We start from the raw sequence: 24,710 nt of genomic DNA, 5'->3' as shown, positions 1-24,710 counted from the left end.
GTCATCCCTACTGCCTCTGATCTGGCGGACTCACTAAACACAAATGCATCACTTGTAAATTATGTCAGTGTTGGAGTGTGCCCCTTGTTATCTGTAATTTTTTAAATATATATAATTCAATGGTGCTGTCTGCTTTACTTAATATAAGGAATTTGAAGTGATTTATACTTTTACTTTTGATACTAAAGTATATTTGAGCAATTACATTTACTTTTCATTCTTAAACCTATTTAGAACCAAAGACTTTTAGACTTTTTACTGGGTGACTTTCACTTTTACTTGACTAACGTTCTATTAAGGTATCTATACTTTTACTCAAGTATGACAATTGGGTACTTTTTTCACCAGTGGTCTGATAAGATGGGGATTAACAAACCACCATAGAAGAAAGCTTAAACCAGTGGAAAGGCAATGAATCAAGTGATATAGAAACATCTCCCAAATGAGAGATTCATATTGCCTTCCACATGACTTTAAATCAAGTTTGACTTGTCTTTTATTATATTAGCAAACTAAAAGCAGGAATGGTGGTCTACGATCCCTAGCTCTCCTCCTGGTTTGGATCTGGAAGGACTGGAGGAGGGTGTCAGTTCAGCTGGTAGTGATTTTCAGCTGGGGAGCCAGCGGTGGGTTGTCCCTCTCTCTCTCCTTCCTCCCTTTTTCTCTGCATATACTGATAAACACGTAAAGGCCTCAGCTTATTCCATCACACAGTCCAGAGGGAGCAAAATTCACGCCTTCCCGGAAAAGAGGAGTCACATCCACTGGGGTTCTGGGAATAGTGGACTGCTAATGACGTGCAGGCTGAAGGAGTTCCAGTTTCCTGACGACCTACTGAATTCTTCCACTGCTCTATCGATCGCTATCATCACTACATACTTCAGTCTGAATCTGCCATCATTGAAGTCCTTTGTGGTGATGTTTGGGAGTTGTACAAAACAAAGTCAACAGCGATTGGATCATCTTTAACTAATCAGAGTATCAAAGCCAATGATGAATTCTCAAAACATCCCTTTCCCCACAGGTACTCTGGCTCTGGCCCAACCCCTCGGTTTCTGGTACCAATCAGACGATCCGATTGTGTTCGAATGCGTATGCATTCTGAAGGGTTGGGGAGGGAGTCAAATTCAGACTCAAATCCAATGTGTTCAAATGACATGAAAATAATGCTATTTTGCCATGCACATCAGTGGTGGGTTTGGCATTGAAAAACAGATTATATTCAGAAGAGTACCTCATACCTACAGTACGGTAAAATATGGTAGTAGATCTTTGATGTTATGGGGCTATTTTTCTTTCACTGGTCCTGGGGCCCATGTCAACGGCATCGTGAACTTTGCCAAGAACCAGGACATTTTAGCCAAAAACCTGTTTGCCTCTGCCAGGAGGCTGTCACTAGGCCACAAGTAGACCTTCCAGCACGACAATAACCCCAAGCACTAATCAAAATCCACAAAGAAATTGTTAATTGACCACAAAATCTCTCTCTCTGAAAATTGAACCGCATTGAAAACCTGTGGGTTGAATTGAGGAGGGCAGATCATAAGAGCAGATCTGGAAAGATTCTGTATGGAGGAATGGTCTAAGATGGTCTAAGATCCTCCTAATGTGTTCTCCAATCTCATAAAACATTTTAGACAAAAGGTTCAGTGTTGTTGTCCTCGCAACGGGAGGATGTATCCAAAACAGGGGTGGCAAGAATTTTGAACATTATCTTGAGATTTACTTTAATTACTTTGTAAATAAAATGTCTTTCTCTGTGCAATTGTATTATCATAAAATAATTCCATTTGTTTTAAACAATATAGCTCAGTATTGGTTTTATTTATTTTATAGTATTTTTTGCTCATCTTTGTCAAGACTATGTTGAGCTTGGTGTATGACAGAATGTCCTTCCTTTCCTCGTTTAGCCTTTTGTACTTCACTGGAATTAAGGAAAAAAGCTCACCAGACATCATGCTGTGGCATTAGAGCCCATAACCCCCACCCGTCACCCGTCACCCTAACCCTCACACCACAAACAGTGTCCCCTCTCCAGTAGAGTAGACCACCAGCACATGTTCTCCAAACACAACAAAAACAGATGTTTTCTCTCTCCACTGCCAGCCAGTGACTCAGAGAGCTCATAAATACAAACACAAACTGTGGTCCACAAAGACGCAGATGTGTAAAAACGTTTCGGAGGTCAAAGCTCAACAGACCACACAGCAACATGGCTATAAACAACATTCAAATTAGGGTCGCAAATGTACTGGTAGTTTACCAAAGCTACCGGAATCTTCAGTAATTTTGGTAATTAACAGAAAATCTATGTCAATCTATCGTAACTTCGGTAATTTATACTTGAACTTAAAATTTTTTATTCATATATATACACTGAACAAAAATATAAATTCAACATGCAACAATTTTAAAGATTTTACTGAGGTACAGTTCATAAAAGGAAATCAGTCAATTGAAATATAATCCTTAGGCCCTAATCTATAGATTTCACTTGGCAGTCAGGCCCAGGCCCAGCCAATCAGAATGAGTTTTTCCCCACAAAAGGGCTTTATTACAGACAGAAATACATTTCACTATTCCATATATTTTACATGTGATAAGGCCACACAGAGGGTAGGAAATAATTAGACACCTGTGATCACCTAAAGTACCCAAAAGGGCCATTAGATGTCTTGTGAAAGATTACAAAAATCATTGAAAGATACCACAAGCCTAATTGAGATACATTTCTCCTTTCAGGTTCAATAATGAGAGCTCGTATACAGAAGCAGATTGGAATTTACAGTGTAGTACAGCTGGAAACTGGCTAGCTGAGCCGGCCAAGTTAACTGACGGGATCGTTAGGAGAGTTTCCAGTAGACGTTATGTAGTTGACATCGGCCTCATTATAGTCGTGATTTTTACTACCTTAATTCGGACTTCTTAATTTTAACGGTCTCCTACTTTAGTTTCAGTGTCCGAGCTAGCAGGAGCGTTGGCACACCGTCTAATGAATGAGGAATGACTGTCTAGACAGAACACCAGTCCCAGGACCAGTGTTTGCTTTTGTATTTATGAGTCACTGGCTGGCAGTGGAGAGAGAAAACATCTGTTTTTGTTGTGTTTGGAGAACATGTGCTGGTGGTCTACTCTACTGGAGAGGGCACACTGTTTGTGGTGTGAGGGTTAGGGTGACGGGTGGGGGTTATGGGCTCTAATGCCACAGCTCTAGGTTCATTGATTCAACTGAATGGTGTCTGGTGAGCTTTTTCCTTCATTCCAGTGACCACACAGTCTCTGGTGCAAACGTTCTCCTCATCTGCCTGCAGCACCATTGATACGCACCACAATTCTGTTGCATCACGCAGTTGTACACCACCGCCAGCAGTCTGTACCGTTGACACCATGCAGGATGGGGCCATGGACTCATGCCGCTTACGCCAAATCCTAACTCTGCCATTAGCATAACACAACAGGAACCGGGATTCGCTGGACCAGGCAATGTTTTTCCACTCCTCCATTGTCCAGGTTTGGTGATCGCGTGCCCACTGGAGCTGCTTCTTCATGTATATAGCTGATAGGAGTGGAAACCAGTGTTGTCATCTGCTGCAACAGCCCATCCGTGACAATAACCGACGAGTTGTACGTTCCGAGACGCCATTCTGCACACCAGTTATTTACCTGTTTGTGGCCCACCTGTTAGCTTGCACAATTCTTGCCATTCTCCTTCGACCTCTAATCAACAAGCTGTTTTCGCACACAGGACTGCCGCTGACTGTTTTTTTCTCTATTCGTCGCACCATTATCAGTGAACCCTCGACACTGTCGTGCGTGAAAAGCCCAGGAGGTCGTCCGTTTCTGAGATACTGGATCCAGCGCGCCTGGCGCCCACGATCATACCTCGCTCAAAGTCGCTTAGGTCACTTGTTTCACTCATTCTAAAGTTCAATCCAACAGTAACTGAATGCCTCAATGCCTGTCTGCCTGCTTTATATAGCAAGCCTGGCCCACGTGACTCACTGTCTGACTGCCTCGGTTCCTTATTTTCCTTCTATATGCTTTACTTCCCATTGTAAGTGAATGAGTCATTCCGCATCATGATTGATTTACTGATTAAAAACTCTTATAGGGGATGATTTTTTATTTGATTTAAATTGTATTATTCAAAAAATATAAATTCTGTATTAAACTAAGAGCCTCAAAGGTATTCATGAGCACAGGACGGATGCAGTAAAGAACGGTCTCTTTTGAAAGAGATGGCTTGGTGGTGGTGCATCATCAACAGACCACTCACTCAATATGGCCGTCATCCACAAAGCACTCCCAATATAGGCTGCTACAGTACCGTCCTCACCCCACCAACGTACAGGCCCAGTGCTGGACGCCTGCTGTCTGAACCTGAGCCTGCCAGTTGTCATGTGTCTAGCGATGCTAACAACCAGACAGTCATTCTCTCAGTAATTAATAATTCAATTAGCTGCCGCACCACACTCCACACCTGCCCTTGACGATCCAGCCATAAGAGAACAGCCCCCTCAGTCAGTCACAGCCAGTGACTCCACAGGAATGCCCTTCAACTCATGACAATGGGCAGAAATACAGCACACATACATTGTGTTACAGCCTGAATTTAAAATTGTTTAAATGGAGATGTTTTGCCACTGGCCTACACACAATACCCCATAATGTCAAAGTGCATATATGTTTTTGACATTTTTACTAATTAACTAAAAAGGAAAAGAGGAAATGTCTCGAGTCAATAACTATTCAACCCTTTGTTATGGCAAGCCTTAAGTTCAAGAGTAAAAATGTGCTTAATAAGTTGCATGGACTCACTCTGTGTGCAATAATTGTGTTTTACATGATTTTTGAATGAATACCTCACTTCTGTACCCCACACATACAATTATCTGTAAGGTCACTCAGTCGAGCAGTGAATTTCAAACACAGATTCAACCACAAAGACCAGGGAGGTTTTCCAACGTCTGTCAAAGAAGTTCACCTATTTGTAGACGAATATCCCTTTGAGCTTGGTGAAGTTATTATTACACTTTGGATGGTGTATCAATACACCCAGCCACTACAAAGATACAGGCATCCTTCCTAATTCAGTTGCCGGAGAGGAAGGAAACTGTTCAGGAATTTCATGAGGCCAATGGTGACTTTAAAACAGTTAGATGGCTGTGAAAGGAGAAAATTGAAAACGGATCAACAACATTGTAGTTACTCTACAATACTAACCTAATTGACAGAGTGAAAAGAAGGAAGCCTGTAAAGAATAAAAATACTCCAAAACATGTATCCTGTATGCAACAAGGCACTAAAGTAAAAATGCAGAAAGTGTGGCAAAGCAATTAGCTTTGCCATTACTGAGTACCACTCTCCATATTTTCATGCATAATGGTTATGGGTATGCTTGTAATTGTTTAGGACTGGGGAATTTTTCAGGATAAAAAAAAACTGAATGAAGCTAAGCACAGGCAAAATCCTAGAGGAAAACCTGATTTAGTCTGCTTCCCACCAGACACTGGGAGATGAATTCACCTTTCAGCAGGACAATAACCTAAAACACAAGGCCAAATCTACACTGGAGTTGCTTACCAAGAAGACAGTGAATGTTCCTGAGTGGTCTAGTTACAGATTTGACTTGAAACTACTTGAAAATCTATGTCAAGACCTGAAAATAGTTGTCTAGCAATGATCAACAACCAATTTGACAGAGCTTGAAGAATTCTGAAAATATTAAAATGGGCAAATGTTGCACAACCAGGTGTGGAAAACTCTGAGAGACTTACCCAGAAAGACTCACACCTGTAATCGCTGCCAAATTTGCTTCTACAAAGTATTGACTCAGGGGTGTGAATACTTCAATTAGATATTTCTGTAGTTCAATAAATTTGCAAACATTTCTAAAAACTTGCTTTCACTTTGTCATTATGGGGTATTGTGTGTAGATGGGTGAGAAAACACATACATTTAATCCATTTTAAATGCAGGCTGTAATAACATTTGTATGAATACTTTCTGAAGGCCCTGTACATGTCAGTTAGACTGACACTATACTGTAGCAGTATTGATGTATCACATTCTGTAAAGCTGCAAACAATCTATTCAGTTATGCAAAGAGGCCAAGTGAAAATCACCTATTTTGATAAAAGAAGAGGTGATATCAAAATGGCACACCCCACACCTATGCAATTCGATGAAGTTGGAGCACAGAATTCATTATCGTGAACCTAATATCACAACTGTAAGATAACTACTGCATCTACCCTGGCTCATGTAATGTGGATATGCTTTGCACGCCACTAGAAAAGCACTATGTTAAGAACGTGAGACACATATCAAAGCATGCATACAGAGATTGTGTTGCACAAACAAAAGCACACAGACACACACACACACAGACACATTTCTGTTTAAGAAACATTGTGCCTGATCACTTGCCATACTAGCCTTGTCTAACCTTGCCCGATGACAAACAGATCAGGAGAAAAATATATGCACGCACTCACTCACTCACTCACTCACTCACTCACTCACTCACTCACTCACTCACTCACTCACACTATACCACCCTGCCTTACCAGCTATCCAGCTCCAGCTCCAGTAAGGACTGGGTCTTCTCTGAGTTACAGTGCAAACACCACATGCTAGCTAGCAGTCACAAGACGAGGTGCTCCAAGCATTACCAGCCATCTCTCCCTGTTACTGCCTATGGATCCCTCTCAGATGGGACACAGTGCCATCGCCTAGCCCTCTAGGTATAGCACTGCATTAGCAGCATACAGTATACTCCCATTGCTTTGCCTTCTCAAGGCAGTTCCCTATGGATGTATGGCAGGCAGGCGGGCTAGCAGTGATTGCTAGGTGGCAGAGGCAGTCAGTATAGCCACTGACAGACGAATGGAGGAATCTTTCACTCACTCTTTCCTTCCCCCCCTCTCTCTCTCTCTGTCTGTCCTCAGCTCTTCAGGCTGGCAGGAGTGTGTGTGAGGTGGAAGTGGGGGCTGGTGGGTGGAGACGCTGGACTGTTAGCAGTATGGATGGAGGCGGGAGCAGGGAAGGGGGGTGTGTGTTCTGTAGCTAGGGAGAGGAAAGGGGATGGAATTCCTCTAGTAGAACGCTGAGGGGGGAATACAAATGACCGACCAACAAAGATAAAATAAAGTCATGCTATCTGAGGGAGGGGAAAAAACATGAGAGGAAGGGATGGAGGGAGAGCAAGCGAGCCACGAAGGGCACACAGAGAGGGCGGGGGGGGGGGGGGCGGAGAGAGAAGGGGGGAATGAGAGAGAGAGGTAGAAGCACCTCTATTAATATAGTCTTTCAGGGTCCAGCACTGAATGTTTGCATATAAACAATGAGGAAAAATAGGAAGAGAGAAAGGCCTTTCTTAGTATGAATTTAGAGGCCCCTCCTCTCCCTCCCTCCATATCTCTAATGCAATTCCAAAGGATATAAGAGCTACTGTACAGTCCCCCTGCCTTTCTGTATCGGTATAGCCTCTTAGTTTCTCTATTCCTCTCTCATCACCTATTCTTTTCACTTTCCCATTTCAAGATGTCCCTTCCACATTCTCTGTAGTGTCTGTATTCAGCTCTTTCAAGCTCTGTCATGGATGGAAGATAATGAAGCAGCACATAGAATGTCTCCCATTGTACCATAATGGACTGAGTGTGTCAGTCAGGCATGAGCTCCAGTAGATACCCTTGCCTGCGATAATGCTGTGCTCTCTAGGCTCCTTAAGGTTGACAGGACAGGGCCCGAGAACAATTAACCCAGTAAGAGAGGGGATTGGGGTATGTGGGGAACAAGGCCAAACTGCCCCCCAGTCAGGGGTATTTTGGGGGAATAATGACAGCAGACACAAGAAATATGGGAAAAATGGTTCCCAGATGAGTCGGGTTTACTGGGGACACCAATCACTGACGTACTCGTCTCAGGAGGAAGGTGGTGATTTCCTCTAATTACAAGCCTGAACCCTGGGCTTCCCCGGGGAGAGAATTATTGCTTCCTTTGGCCCCTTTTCATCTGGGACTTCAAACGGAAGATTGAGAGAGAAACAGAAAGAGGGAGGGAGTCAGAGAGACACAGAGAAAGAGAAATAGAAGGAAGCTCACAAGGAAAAAAATGAGCCTTTTTTACCATGTGTGTCTGTGAGCCTAGCTGAGTGGCGGGTGGGGAACATAATGGTTATAGAGACAGCAGATGGCTGTGCTGCTGCAGGAGGAGGAGGGCAGACTGACTAAGGAGCAATTTCAGACGGAGCAGAGACCCAGACCCGTAGTGCTGCTGTAGCCCCACAGCTGACAACACATTGTACAGCAGCAGACACCCAACTTGATTGACAGGAATTACCTGTCACGCAGTCTTTCCATTGTTTAGAAGCCATGCTTAGTTACGACCCGACAGTAAACAAAACGCCCACACCAAGAAGAAAAACGGTATCAAAAACCCACAACTTCTTAAACGGCTTTCAATCTATTTTACAGGCTCATTATGTTGTAATTCAGACGTGATAGTAAACCCAAGGCGAGAGCATCTAAGCGTTCGCCGGTATTCTGAAATGAGTCCAGAATATTATCAAAGCCCCTCGGGCTGCAGCGGCAGTCAATGCTTTCATCACAAGAGATACTAAATAAATAAACACAATCCATGCTGACATTCGTTTGGAAGGGAGATTTGAATTGATATGAGGGGAGGATTTCATTACGGTCTGGTGGTCCAGTGGTGAGATGGACAGCTACATTATCAGAGCCACTTAGATTTGTTAGGAATGATTACGGGTCTGGAGAATATCACTTGATTTCATATGGTCGATTAACACTTTTGGGGAGTGAGTGTAATATGCAAGGACAAGCATTATGGCCTCAAGCAAGCGGGACTTTTGGTAATATCTGTATAAGATCAGGACTGGCTCAAGTTCAACATTATTGAAACCATTTATGTAGGACCTCAATTGAAAACATTGATAAGCAGTTTGTCACATAGAGCAGGCCAGAAAGTTCTTCTGTGCTTCAGGGTGTTTATTTACATAGTGATTCCGGAACAAAAACAACAGTACTGCCATCAAACATATACCTTATGAGCCAGCTTTAACAACAACAACAACAACAACAACAACAACAACAACAACAACAACAACAACAACAACAACAACAACAACAACAACAACAACAACAACAACAACAACAACAACAACAACAACAACAACAACAACAACAACAACAACAACAACAACGCTACCCCATCCACAGCTCAATCCAAAATGCCTCTCCATGAACTGAAAGATAGGCTCTTTTTGTAGGGCTAGCCCCTCCCCTCAGAACAATTAACACTAATTAATTAAGCAATTACCTAGTCAAACCTACATTTTCCATTTAACTAAACATACTAAAGTATATACATTGCAACATGTTTTTTAAACAATATCACCACATAACATTTACAAAATGACATCACTACTGACGGTATATTTTAATATGCCCATTTACATTAATGAGCCATTTGGGACAGGCACTACAAAGTCAGCCCGATTCCCTTTGCTCGGGTCCTTATCCAGCATACCCGGAAGCTACAGAGATAGAGACGAACAGAACAAACAAACAAAACGCGCTCATCCACAACATAGATAAGTATAATGCATATTACTTATATTACAAATGAACACTGACAAGAGTGAAATGTATGTACTAAGACAGAAGTTAATGTGTGTCGACCCACATTGTTAACTGATAACGGAGCAGGGAGGAGTGATGAATGTGTGCGTGCGTTAAAGAACCAAATGCTGCCCGCGGCCAGTGACGGACTTCTACGTCACATAGTTCAAAGAATGACAGCACTATCTAAAAATGAAGAATGCAAAATGCCCTCCCCCCCAGATCATGGTGTTTGACAAGGATCGATACCTATAACCTCTTATTTCTAGTTTATATTAATGATCTGCATCAAAACTACCTTTTCAAATGTTTTTTGCTGATGATACAAGTGTGTTCTTCCCCACAGCAATGTCAACTATCTCACTGAATAAACTGCTGAACACATCCAAGCACTGTTAAAACTGAGTACAAGGAAAGTGAACAAATATGTATTGACTTTAAACACTGAACAAACCCTCTGTGTCTACCTCCTGCTCCATCTCTCTCTTGCTCTGTGTGTATATGTCGGAAAACCTTCTTTATCCCCTCTGCCCCTCTCCAAGCGTCTGCACAGCTCTCTCCATGGGAATGATGTCATGGTTGGGAATTCCAACAGGGGGCCCTGTCTGTGCTCATAAAAACCCCTGGTCTCCCCAGCTCACTGCACATGGCCTGACTGAATTACAGCTCCCAGTCCATCACCCTCTCCTGGCCTTGGCAAGAATAGCGGGTCTGGGACACCACCACTTTATGGCATATTTTGTCTGAAAGGTTAGTAGCTTCACAGACCATTTCCATATTTCAGTCTAGCACTTCACGAATAATACTGAGTTATGAATGCCTTACATTCAGAAAATGTTAGAAAATATAAATGAAAATGGAAAACGGCACCTAGCTACAGTACTGCAGATTCCTGAGACCTCCAGTGTTTTTCCATTGAAGCGATAGCTAGTTTCCTGGAGACCCACTCACAGAGATTGTATTGTATACAAAAGAGTTGTGCTGCACTACTCTGTCTACATTATGTCTTGCACCATTTCTCATATCTGCGTTCTTGGGAGGCCAAGCCAAAGCCAGTGAGCACTGCACCAGAAAAAATGATACAAATCAGATCTGCCCGGTCTGGAAGCAATTAGCTTGGTGATGTCATTGTTTGATACGGCAGCGTTTTAACAGAAGTAGGGGCCCGGGATATTTGGACTGAATTGTTAGGAACTCGTTCAAAGTAAGAAACAAACACATTTTTCTGGGGAATAAAGGATTCCTGTGTCTAATCGGGAGCTGGAAGCAGATGTATAAATAGCTTAGACTGACAGTAATGAAAGGATATGCAGCGTTTCTCATCAAATCCCATCCTGGCTGGCAGCGATGCCAGAACAGATGTGTTACCTCTGGATCTTCAGGGAACCATCGAAGATCATCAGACGCCAGCTAGTGATGTCTGAAGGGCCTGTCTTAAAAACGTGTCTCTACATCCATTAGTAATGCCTGAACTCTACATTTAGAATAAGGAAGCGTGGCAGTCATGTTGTACGGTACCAAAGAATAGGGACAATATATTGTATGTGACAGTAAGCAAAATAGACGGGCTGCTTCTCCTCCTCCTGTTTCTCGCTGCAGCAAAATAGCAGTTTGATTGCATCAATTAAGAAGGCAAATCATTTGTTTAATTGGCCGCCAGCAGCACTAAGGTTATTCTTATTTTGCACACAACCAATTATACAGAGAGGGCTGCTACGCTGAGCTCTCTCTATTGATGATCTCCTAACCTCTACTGTGCTGCTCACTACATTCACTGTAGTGAGCAGATGGTAGAGTTAAATGGAGTTAAAGATAGAGTTAAATGGACAAGAATGGAAAGATGACACAATTCAAAATAAGTCAAGTCTCCATGCAATCCTAGGCCTGTGCGTTGGTACATGAGTTCTATTTTTACTGCAACCATTTTGTTAGTAACATAAAGAGAAAAAAGAGACCCTATTTTTCCTGTGTTATTGCGAATAAAATGCAGCCATGTAAAGTGGAGCTTTGTTTGTCTGTGCATAAATGTTTACCCTCCAGTCCTCTTTACCATATTTCTCTGTGTTCTCTGTAAGCCCCACCGCCGAACAAAACCACACTACAACACAGTGCTGCCATGCTAAAAACAGAGCCATGTGAGATCAGAGATGACACACTACACTATGGTAAACACACTGTCAGAGAAATTAACAACACACCACTGCCTCTACCCACAGAGAACTGGTACTGTGGTACAATACCTCCCACTGTAGACTGTGGTGCTGTTGTTCTGTACATTACAATGACAGATTACAATCTTCTGGTAATGCCACATTTTGCAACAAAATGACTAGTAGAATATTGGCTTTCTCTAATGCTCAGTGATGATATTACACTGCAATGGGCCTACTTGGAGGGCAAAACAAGGATATGACACAATACTAGTATTACTTTCCCCTTTCCAGTTAGAGTATCCCTCATGATCGGCCATGACATACAGCACTGTGCTCAGATTACCAACTGTGAGTGACCACTGAGAATATAAATACACAAGATGGCAGCTGGAGTGCATGTCATGGCTTTGCCTCCGACCAATGAAACAGGCTAAATAAGGATTGGGGTGTAGTAATCTGATCTCAGATCTGTGGTTAAGGGCTAGTGACACAGAGTGCATGACACAGCTGTCCCATAGATAGACACACAGGTCCTGCAGTGTGCCTCTACCCTCCAGATTGATAGGGCCATCTGCTGGCCAGAACTGACATTGGAGTCATCTCTGTTGTCTCTATAAACAGTCACACATAGCGACCCTGAGGGAGAGCTGAGCTATGACCATGATGTCATAAGACAATGAGGTCAGCCATCTCAGTGACCATGGAGTGAGTAGGAGGGAAAATGGGGTCAAGAGGTGAGACAGTTATTGAACGATTCAAGGGATGGAAAAAGAGACTGACCTGCTTTTTCAGGGCATATTTGTCTATGTCATGTTGAGGTGGTCCATTGATATGACCACTTATGATTCACAGAATGCATGATGTTTATGTTGAATTTAATCAAAACATAAAATACCAAACATGCAGGCCAAACAAGTCTCATCATATTTTCTGGGACTGGAAAATAGAAGTTCTGTTACGTCCGTTGTTGAATGAATGAAACCAAAGCGCAGCATGGGAAAGTGTTCATGATATTTAATACTGAAACACCAACAACATATAAAGCAACGTAAAGTTCTGCAGGGCTAGACAGCTACTGTGCAAAAACAACATCCCACAAACTCAGGTTGAAAACAGGCTGCCTAAGTATGATTCCCAATCAGAGACAACGATGGACAGATCCCCCCTGATTGGGAACCATACCCGGCCAACAAAGAAATAGAAAACTAGAATGCCCACCCTGACCTAACCAAATAGAGAAATAAACAGGCTCTCTAAGGTCAGGGTGTGACAAGTAGTCAGTTGCATTACTGCATCTCACAACAACAAAAGGTGATGTAAAAAAAAACAGCATCAAAAGGAACCAACATTTGCTGTAAATTTCAAACACATTTCTCCAGGAAAAAAACAGAAAACTTCTCGACTTCCCTTCCGCAGCCAAACACTGTGGAGCCCTTTGAACCAAACAACAGCTCTGTGCTGACATCTACTTGCTGGTCTAACGACACCATGGTGACCAATCCATCATCAGTCAGACTTCCAGTCTGTAAAGCGGAGGCCAAACGTTGTAAAAGACGCCTCCCTCGCCTCTCCTTCCTTTCTCTGGCTCCAAAATTGATTTCCAATGGCTTTGATACATTGGTGGGTAAAAACTGTCTGCTTCTGACGGTTACAAAAATAGTTGAAACTTGATCGTCTATATTCCAGACGTAAGCTGTGTGAGTGACTTGATCGTCTATATTCCAGACGTAAGCTGTGTGAGTGACTTGATCATCTATATTCCAGACGTAAGCTGTGTGAGTGACTTGATCGTCTATATTCCAGACGTAAGCTGTGTGAGTGACTTGATCGTCTATATTCCAGACGTAAGCTGTGTGAGTGACTTGATCATCTATATTCCAGACGTAAGCTGTGTGAGTGACTTGATCGTCTATATTCCAGACGTAAGCTGTGTGAGTGACTTGATCGTCTATATTCCAGACGTAAGCTGTGTGAGTGACTTGATCGTCTATATTCCACACGTAAGCTGTGTGAGTGACTTGATCGTCTATATTCCAGACGTAAGCTGTGTGAGTGACTTGATCATCTATATTCCAGACGTAAGCTGTGTGAGTGACTTGATCGTCTATATTCCAGACGTAAGCTGTGTGAGTGACTTGATCATCTATATTCCAGACGTAAGCTGTGTGAGTGACTTGATCATCTATATTCCAGACGTAAGCTGTGTGAGTGACTTGATCATCTATATTCCAGACGTAAGCTGTGTGAGTGACTTGATCATCTATATTCCAGACGTAAGCTGTGTGAGTGACTTGATCATCTATATTCCAGACGTAAGCTGTGTGAGTGACTTGATCGTCTATATTCCAGACGTAAGCTGTGTGAGTGACTTGATCATCTATATTCCAGACGTAAGCTGTGTGAGTGACTTGATCATCTATATTCCAGACGTAAGCTGTGTGAGTGACTTGATCATCTATATTCCAGATGTAAGCTGTGTGAGTGAAATGCTCTTAACATAATAACTGGCCTGTTTGTTTTGGGTGATTGACAAGTACATCTGTCTATTAAATCAAATCAGACACACAAGAGCAAAGTGAAATCTAATGACGGTGTTGATTTAACAAATTGACTGTACGGCTCACAATAGCATCTGTTGCCAGTTGAATTAGTTTGCATTATTGGTCAGTCGTATCAGAGATCAGACAAACTTTCTGTGAAAAATACACAATTATTTTTGTAAGGATGTACGTACGACGCAAGTATTACAAGGAGGTTGAATAGAGTAAGCGAGAAAGAGAGGGCGAACGAGAAGCAGAGAAAGAATTAAGGGGGAGCAGTGGGGTGAAAGGGTCAAAACACCTCAACAACAAATCCTCTTCATCCCTCCTCCCCACTCTCTGTCATCCGCCAAACCCCCTCACATTCCCCCCCCCTCACTCACCTCCCCAACCACATCCAGCTAATCACTTCTCCAGACAAGACGTTCCCTCTGTGTCGTGTCCTGTTCTCCCTCTCTCTATAGTCTGCTCTCTCAGCCCTGGGGTTCTGCTGGAGGCCTGCTAGATCTACTTACCTACTGTGTGCTCCCTTGCCCTCGTATGTCCTGGCCTGGTAGTACCCGCTGTATCTCTGTGGCATCCGAGCCCCGCGGCCAGAGACACTGGTGCTATTGAGCCCAAGAGGAGCACCTCCCTGCCTCGCCGTCTGCACTGGCGCTGCCCATTGTTTGAGTTGGCACGGGGCATAAAGTAAGCCTTTCTCTTGCTGCCTGCCGCATCGTACATTTTACATTTTTGATTAGGGACAGAAAAACAAGGTCTGCCCTGTGGCGAGGCTAGGCGATGTGTCAAGCGGTCAAATCGCCAAATAATATATATTATATACTGGGTGGTTTGAGCCCTGAATGCTGATTGGCTGACAGCTGTGCTATATGAGACCGTATACCACGGGTATGATAAAACATGTATTTTTACTGCTCTAATTACGTTGGAAACCAGTTTATAATAGCAATAAAGCTTTATGGTATATTGCCAATATACCACGGCTAAGGGCTGTGTCCAGGCCATCTGCATTGAGTCTCGCCTATGAACAGTCCTTCGCCGTGGTATATTGGCCATATACCACACCTCCTCGGGCCTTGTTGCTTAATTATACCATCTTCATTTTGAGAAAGAAACTCACACACAGGCAAAGGTTGAGACTATGAGAGCTGTGCTGAATGACTTTCTGTGCTCCTTCTGAAACGGAGAAGACTGATGATTTTTCACATTAACGACCTTCTCATTTGGCCATTGACAGTAGTACAATAATTCATTTCACATAAAGTTGTTTTAGGCAAAAGTGCTCTGTACTAAATGATTAAGGCCAGCTGTGGGAGTGACAGCAGCCACGGGGCTAGTCGAGATAATAACCGAGAAGGTGATTAGCACTGAGTGACATCATCACCCAAGAGATCTGCTACAGATGGAGAGTTAAGCTATGGATTTAACAGGAGGAAATGAATGTCATGCAAATGGTGGGAAGGCTGAGATAAGGAACACCATATCACTGTGATTTGAGAGGTACAGTAGATCTCACCTTGAGGAAAAGGGGAAAGGCTCTTTTTATCTTCCATACAATATTAACCTCACTTGCCAAGCTTCTAGATCCTCCTATAGTGATGTCAGACACCGTTGTTAAGAGGCTCACACAACAGTGAGGCCACAGAAGTATTCTGATTCTAATCTATGAGTGGGGATCCTAAAAGGTGTGTCAGTAGGTCCTCATATAATGATACTGTAAAAAAAACAAGAGTAGCATGAACATAAAATATAGGCCTATAGACAGGCTTCTATTGGACAGCCAGATAGCTACAGTTTGTCCGCTAAAAGCATTGTGGTGGATTTCGGGGAAACTGCAGCGTCAGGCCCTCAAACATTTGTTAACTGAAGGAAATCCTAATCGGTTTCTAACCTCCTCTCTTTTCCAAAACTCTGCAAATCTGAGCGGAAAACAACAACTTAGTCCAAACCCCTGTCACAGAATGTACCTCTGAAAACTGTCAGCCTATCAGTTTACTGGTGACGGTAACCTGGGAGGTTTGAGCTTTTTTTCAACTGCAATGGGACCCGGATCATTAGTATTTAAATATTAATTAAAAGGTTTGCTTGAAAGCATCTCAAAAATGAAGGGGAAATTAGGAGATACATTATTCATGTCCTGAAATACCTCCATTTGTAAAGCCTTGGGTTTGTTGTAGCTAGCAGTGGACACATTATACTGTAGGTCACTGTGTAAAACATTGAAAAAACATATTCATGGGCAACTAAGATTTAACCAGTCATACTGTTTTTTATTTTTGCTTTTACTAAATGTTCTTATGCTATGTGAAAATGAGAAGCTAAGCCAACTTGTCTTCAGGCCACGAGAGTGTTGAGAAATATTTTCATGTCGTCAACACATTCCAGTGGAACCAGACATCCCGTGTGTACAAAGTCCATTCATACTTCATTTCCAGCAGGTCTTGGAAGAGTGCAAGTCAGCACATCTACTGTCACTCCATATTCATAAAACCCCCTCCAAGCTGACAGGAAGGAAGGAACAGAGACGTTTTACGAATGTGAGAACTTCATCTCAAGACCCGAGCCACGGGCAAGGAGAGGCAATGTATATCGTAAATGAATTATACAGCACCAACAGTTTTATGTTTCAGTCGCTGCTTTTCATAAGGTTTGAGATGGTGCTAAATCATTTACTAGAGAGTGAGTATGTACTGTGGAACACATGGATTCCTCTACCATTTTCAATGACAAATGACCCGACACACTTACCTTGTTTTGTGTCCATTAAATCCATACAGAACCAAAATCTCCTGGACCTCATCTAACATCCTTTTGAAAGCCAATAGGGATAGGATCCCTTGTTCGGAATGGAGTGAGAATATTATCCTTTCATTTATTTGGCAGGGACACTGTGCAACAAAACATACATCTCAGAGTATGGGAAGTGATGCGTTGCACCAGATTTAGCTGAGAGAGAAAAAAATCACTGGATACACAACATTCACACACCCACAAGACATCAACATCAACACAAAGCTCACAACACTCCAAACCCAATTAGGCCCTGCAGAATGAGGGGAAAGAATCCCAGTCATTACTGAGACATGTATTACAACCAGAGAGCCAATCTCTCCAGTGTCTTGGCCTTATCCTGGCCACTGAGTACACCAAACATTAAGAACACTTGCTTTTACATGACATTGAAGGTGAATCCAGGTGAAAGCTATGCTCCCTTATTGGTGTCACTTATTAAATGCACTTCAAATTAGTGTGGATGAATGGGAAGAGACAGGATAAAGAAGGATTTTTAAGTCTTGATTTACATGGATTGTGTATGTGTGCCATTCAGAGGGTGAATGGTCAAGACAAAAGATGAAGTGACGGTTTGAACGGGGTATGGTAGTAGGTGCCAGGCACAGCGGTTTTTGTCAAGAACTGCAACGCTGTTGGGTTTTTCACGCTCAACAGTTTCCCATGTGTATCAAGAATGGTCCACCACCCAAAGTACATCAGCAAACTTGACAACTTTGGGAAGCATTGGAGTCAACATGGGCCAGCATCCCTGTGGGACACTTAACACCTTGTAGTCCAAGACCCCAGGAATTGAGGCTGTTCTGCGGGCAAAAGGGTGGGGTGCAACTATTAGAAAGGTGTTCCTAATCTTTTGTTCACTCAGTGTTTGCTCCATAAGGCTTAGTGTCTTATTGACTGCCTGCACAGTCCTGGTCTCTGTGAATGACTCATTAGAAGCCCTCAGGCCCAAGCCCTCAGGCCCAGCTCTCACGATAAGACGAGGATAAAACACTGGTCATTCCAAGGTTAGTGAGCCTCAACCGCAGTCTGAATGACACCAGACCAGTCAGGGGATGCACAGTTGGAGGAACTGAGGGATCAGTGAGAGAATATGAGAGAGGGGGATGGATTTCACTCCTGTGTCTCTCTGGCTCATTTAAATGGAGATGTGTAGGTATGGGTGGAGTACAGTGAATGAATTGAATCATAAGAGACTGGTTGATGATTTTAAATTAGCTTACAGCTAAAGTGGCTACCACTGTAAAACCCAAACTGAATTTGGTCATCAAACATAAGCAGTGATTCTAATCCAATGAACTTCTCACTCAGAAATAAGAAGTAGCTTTTTTCACAAGTCATGCTAGGCAGAGCTAAAGGACAGGAGAAACTGAGCTGGTACACAGAAACATCACATGCACAGCTCAGGTGGGACTGTGCTGTCACACCAGCCTCGCTGACAATCAGGATATGACCCTTTCCTTTCCACACACGTGTACTACAGACATATACCAGAACCACAGAGCTGAGAGTCAGTCTTTACTGCCAGGAGAGCTGAACAGGAGGACCCGTGTGAGGGTGACAAGCCCAATTTATCAGCCTCTAGCTCTGAAAGGTTAAGTGAGTAAACATTGATTTGGGCAGAAGAAGGTTAAGTTGTTTTCAGCAGATGTTTGGTCTTGAGGTAAATAATATTCTATAGAGGCAGCAACAGAGTATCCCTGCTCGCGTGATGCTGAATACAGAGCACATTTAGGCCTACACGCATTGGAATGTGGAGAAAACACCTGGGATTCAAAACTCTGTTAATTCTGACTAATGATCGTTAGGGGAATACTGTGTCATTACAATCTCTAGCTGAAAAACAAAACTCAATGCACCCTCCACAGACAACAAGGAATGTGTTTATGGCAGAAAGAGAGAGAAAGGCGAGGAAGAGAGAGAGGGGGTGAGAACGAGAAGTGGCTAGTATGAAGAAAGTATGATGAAAGCTCTGGCCTGACAACACATAGATACAAACCATTAATACACGATGACCCTGTAGTGTGCCAACCTCTATTCTGTCAAATGACTGATGAGAGAGATACCTCTCTTGGCTCTGTGTGTTTAATTTGATTTCCCGAAGGCTCCTGTCCGGTCCGCTATAGGTTTATTTGAAAAGATGCCAATAGGGTGCTGCTGAGCAGGATGAATCACCCAGGAGCAGTGAGTCAGAGGGGAGAGCTGAGCTGGCTCTGGCTGGGGAGAGACAGGGCTGCCCTGGTCCAGCATAGACAGGACAGGGGGAACAATCATTGGTCTACAGAGAGAAACAGCAGAGGACACAGGAGCCACAGATCTACAGTCACTGTTTGGACAAGAACAGTTAAGTTAAATAAACGTATGCGCACACACGAATAAACACTTATCTCTCTTTCTCCCCTCTCTTCTCTCCCTCCAGGCAACATTAATCAGTGTAACCATGAAGTCAGACAACAGTGCAAAGCAGCAGAGACGGTACACCTCCGTACTGTACGATCCATGGATCTGGCAGCCTCTGCTCTCACCTGTAGAGACACTCTGGAGACACGTTCTGCATTCCTCACTGCCAAACACCGACTGAGCCAGCATGTCAACAACACCGCTTAAACCCCACTACTGCAGCCACACACCGACTGAGCCAGCATGTCAACAACACCCCTTAAACCCCACTACTGCAGCCACACACCGACTGAGCCAGCATGTCAACAACACCCCTTAAACCCCACTACTGCAGCCACACACCGACTGAGCCAGCATGTCAACAACACCCCTTAAACCCCACTAACGCAGCAACACACCGACTGAGCCAACATATGTCAACAACACCCCTTAAACCGCACTACAGCAGCCACACACCAACTGAGCCAGCATATGTCAACAACACCCCTTAAACCCCACTAACGCAGCAACACACCGACTGAGCCAGCACAAGTCAACAACACCCCTTAAACCCCACTACAGCAGCCAGGTAGCTACTGCTTCAACCAGACAAACTTACACTGCCAGAAAAAAAACCCAGATACCTTAAATGAGCCCACCTACCTGAGCCTGCATATATCTGCCTCCTCTGTGTCGAGTCACGAGCAGAGAAATGGAGAGAGAGAGAGAGAGAAGAGAGATGGAACTGAAAGCCCCTGCACTATAAGGCAGGCTCTTTGATCTACATAGCACTGAGGTCGGTAAACAAGCTGTAAGGCTAGCAGAGGAGAGGGGAATCGAGGTGGGATATAGTGTTGTAGTGTAGGCTGCCTGGGGTTGAAAGACAGAGCACCAGACAGGAACCTGAACGTCAATAAAACAGGAAGGCTCTCCCTGCACTTTCCCCCCTCCTTCCTTCACTTGCTCTCTCCCTCTTCTCTGTCCCCTTTATACCACTCTCTTTCTCTCATACACTCAGCCATTTTTCTCTCCCCATTAATATCTCTCTATCTCTATGATATCAGTGCATTTATTCAGCTGTTGTGTTGATCCCAGGGCTCAGTGGGGATGTGTCCAGAGTCAGTGTGTTGCAGCGCTGCAATGTCACCACTGTCTCTCTCGCTCATGACCAGGGGAATCTCAGCTCTGTCAGCGACCACTGAAACAACTCAATTATAATATATACTGAATGAATATGTGCTGGCTCCCTATACTAAACATTGTAGTACAATCTTTATTGGCTTGTAATAAACATTGTATTTCGATCTCAACTGGTTTGAATGAAACCACTTCTGTAGTGTATGAAAGGAAATTAAAAACTCATCATTGCACCATCTGAAACGGAAACTGTCGACATGGTGAGCGGAAAGCGCTGTCAGTATCATCAGACTTCTAGGAAACCTCAACCTCTGTCTTTCCTCTGGGTCTCGTGTCTTGTCCATGCCTCACCAGACCTCCCGTCTTTCCTCTGGGCCTCGTGTCTTGTCCATGCCTCACCAGACCTCCCGTCTTTCCTCTGGGCCTCGTGTCTTGTCCATGCCTCACCAGAACTCCTGTCTTTCCTCTGGGCCTCGTGTCTTGTCCATGCCTCACCAGACCTCCTGTCTTTCCTCTGGGCCTCGTGTCTTGTCCATGCCTCACCAGACCTCCTGTCTTTCCTCTGGGCCTCGTGTCTTGTCCATGCCTCACCAGACCTCCCGTCTTTCCTCTGGGCCTCGTGTCTTGTCCATGCCTCACCAGACCTCCCGTCTTTCCTCTGGGCCTCGTGTCTTGTCCATGCCTCACCAGACCTCCCGTCTTTCCTCTGGGCCTCGCGTCTTGTCCATGCCTCACCAGACCTCCCGTCTTTCCTCTGGGCTTCGTGTCTTGTCCATGCCTCACCAGACCTCCCATCTTTCCTCTGGGCCTCGTGTCTTGTCAAGGTCTCACCAGACCTCCCGTCTTTCCTCTGGGCCTCATGTCTTGTCAAGGTCTCACCAGACCTCCCGTCTTTCCTCTGGGCCTCGTGTCCTATACCCCTCAGCCCAGTCCTCTTGGTCTACGCTGTGCCAGAGGCCACAATACTCTGTCAGCACTTTGTTGAACACAATGGAAACATCCCTCTCCTGATATGGAGGACTTGGCTAGTCCAGATTCCAGTAACTGTTGCCACAGGATTCCCCTATTGTAAACTAGCTGTGTGCTGTAAAACTATGTAATTGTTAAATTATTTTCAGATGTATCTTTATGAATTCATCTCGGAGACCCAGAACCAAAAACTTGCCTATAAATGTGTCAGCTACTCGATGCATTTATGTTAAGAATGTCTGTCTCCGAGAGATTAGTATTAATCAATCAAATGGCTTTAATAGACTAATCTGTGTCAATTACAAAACCCATCTGTAACTTTGGTGTACTAAATCGTATTCATATGATATTTCTTCCAGCAAAGCTGCTATGTTCCTCTCTGCTCTCAGCAGGAGCCCCTCATTATCTCTGAAAATAAGTAATTAAATGCTGCCTATAAATATCTATAGAAACTACCTTGAGAGACGCCAGGGCGAGAGCGGAGAGAGAGTGAGAGAGCGAGAGTTACTATGAGGGAATCCATACAATGCCAATGTCCTCCTACATTCCTTCATCTCTTATTTTTCTGCCCTCCAGTGGTTCACAGTGGAATATACAGTACCTGTCAAAGGTTTGGACACACCTACTCAATCCTACTCAATTTTCTACATTGTAGACTATGAAGACTATGAAATAACACATATGGAATCATGTAGTAACCAAAAAAGTGTTAAACAAATCAAAATGTATTTTATATTTGAGATTCTTCAAAGTAGCTACCCTTTGCCTTGGTGACAGTTTTGCGCACTCTTGGCATTCTGTCAACCAGCTTCATGAGGTAGTCACCTGGAATGCATTTCAATTAACAGGTGTGCCTTGTTAAAAGTTGATTTGTGAAATGTATTTCCTTCTTAATGTGTTTGAGCCAATCAGTTGTGTTGTGACAAGGTAGGGGTCGTATACAGAAGATATCCCTATTTGGTGAAGGACCAAGTCCATATTATGGCAAGAACAGCTCAAATAAGCAAAGAGAAATGACAGTCCCTCATTACTTTCAATACATGAAGGGCCGTCAATACGGAAAATGTCAAGAACTTTTAAAGTTTCTTCAAGTGCAGTCGCAAAAACCATCAAGCACTATGATGAAACTGGCTATCATGAGGACTGGCTCTCAGAGTTACCTCTGCTGCCGAGGATAAGTTAGAGTTACCAGCCTCAGAAATTGCAGCCATTTTAAATGCAACAGACACATCTCAACATCAACTGTTCAAAGGAGACTGCGTGAATCAGGTCTTCATGGTCGAATTGCTGCAAAGAAACCACTACTAAAGGACACCAATAACAAGAAGAGACATGCTAGGGCCAAGAAACAATAATGGACGTGGAAATCTGTCCTTAGGTCTGATGAGTCCAATCTTGAGATTTTTGGTTCCAACCGCTGTGTCTTTGTGAGACGCAGAGTAAGTGAACGGATGATCTCTGCATGTGTGGTTCCCACCGTGAAGCATGGACGAGGAGGTGTGATGGTGTGGGGGTTCTTTGCTGGTGACACTGTCTGTGATTTACTTAGAATTTAAGACACACTTACATAACAGGTATGGCTACCACAGCATTCTGCAGTGATACACCATCACATCTGGTTTACACTTAGTGTGACATTTGTTTTTCAACAGGACAATGACCCAACACACCTCCAGGCTGTGTAAGGGTTATTTGACCGAGAAGGAGTGATGGAGCGTTGCATCAGATGACCTTGATGGTTTGGGATGAGTTGAACCGCAGAGTGAAGTGCTCAGCATATGTGAGAACTCCTTCAAGACTGTTGGAGAAGCGTTACAGGTGAAGCTAGTGGAGCGAATGCCAAGGGTGTGCAAAGCTGTCATCAAGGAAAATTGGGGGTTACTTTCAAGAATCTAAAATATATTTTGATATGTTTAACACTTTTTTGGTTACTACATGATTCCATATGTTTTATTTCATAGTCTTCATAGTCTACAATGTAGAAAATAGTAAAATTAAAGAAAAACCCTGGATTGAGTAGGTGTGTGTAAACTATTGACTGGTACTATATGTCCTGTCATTTGTTAGGATAAACACATCCCACATCCTTTTATGTCTCCTTGTGTTGGGGGGCGAAACAGTTAGCTATGACAGAGGGAGGTCTGTGGGTCTCTCTATCACTTACTTCATCAACAAAAAACAAAGCAACTGTATAAGTTGGAGGCCGGAGAGATATGAAGGTGACTTGGTTTGGGAACATTTTCAGCTGGGGATTGAGGCTCCTGTCCTCTGTTATAAAAAATCTAAACAACAGATGGAGCCAGTGCACAGCCATTTAGTACCAAAACCATTCTGTGAGTGAGTGAGTCAGTCTGCACTAAATGAGGGAGAATGTCAGAGAGAAAGAGAGAGGATTGAGGAAATATATAGTGTGTTTGGGGAGAAGCAGGAGTGGGAGGACAAATAATATCATCTCTGTCAGGGGAGCTAATTTGTGGCGGAGTATGAAGACGACAGTAACAGTACTGTATAAAGAGAGTGGGTTTGTTCTCTAAGTCCAATACCAAGACAGGGGAATGGGAGCCAGCAATGACAAGATGCTGATGTTTCTGAGCCAATTACAGTCTCAGAAACAGTTGTTAAAGAACTTTCTTCAGTGTAATTTTGATGGCCGAAAGCAATGATGGAGTAAGTCACCACTATTCTTAACTCCCCTGACAGAAAGATCCATAACACAACTCTCTCTCTGGAATGCTCTGTTCTTGAGAGAATATACAGTAGGGCAAAAAAGTATTTAGTCAGCCACCAATTGTGCAAGTTCTCCCACTTAAAATGATGAGAGAGGCCTGAAATGTTCATCATAGGTACACTTCAACTATGACAGGCAAAATAAATAAAAAATCTCCAGAAAATCACATTGTAGGATTTTTAATGAATTTATTTGCAAATTATGGTGGGAAATAAGTATTTGGCCAATGCTTTGTTACATACCCTTCGTTGGCAATGACAGAGGTCAAACATTTTCTGTAAGTCTTCACAAGGTTTTCACACACTGTTGCTGGTATTTTGGCCCATACCTCTATGCAGATCTCCTCTAGAGCAGTGATGTTTTGGGG

The 24,710-nt window shown here is 43.4% G+C and overlaps 1 protein-coding gene across 7 annotated transcripts in view; it reads right to left on the bottom strand.

Annotated features, from left to right (window-relative positions):
• The window catches only part of LOC135527975 (IQ motif and SEC7 domain-containing protein 1-like), a 260,372-nt gene that overhangs the window by 57,042 nt on the left and 178,620 nt on the right, over positions 1-24,710 (bottom strand). The window contains exon 1 of one of the 7 annotated variants that reach the window (XM_064956688.1): positions 6,570-6,950. The exons of 5 other annotated variants lie outside the window; for them this stretch is intronic. In XM_064956688.1, coding sequence (XP_064812760.1) covers positions 6,570-6,634 — 65 coding nt within the window. In that variant the 5' untranslated portion in view covers positions 6,635-6,950. Of the gene's footprint in view, positions 1-6,569; positions 6,951-24,710 lie in introns of those variants that run through there. One more of the 7 variants, XM_064956691.1, reaches the window with a different exon arrangement.

Source organism: Oncorhynchus masou, chromosome 33 (assembly GCF_036934945.1).
Source record: "Oncorhynchus masou masou isolate Uvic2021 chromosome 33, UVic_Omas_1.1, whole genome shotgun sequence".
NCBI classification, from domain to species: domain Eukaryota; kingdom Metazoa; phylum Chordata; class Actinopteri; order Salmoniformes; family Salmonidae; genus Oncorhynchus; species Oncorhynchus masou.
The sequence above is the reverse complement of the archived record's forward strand: the minus strand, read 5'-3'. Positions and strand labels throughout refer to the sequence as shown.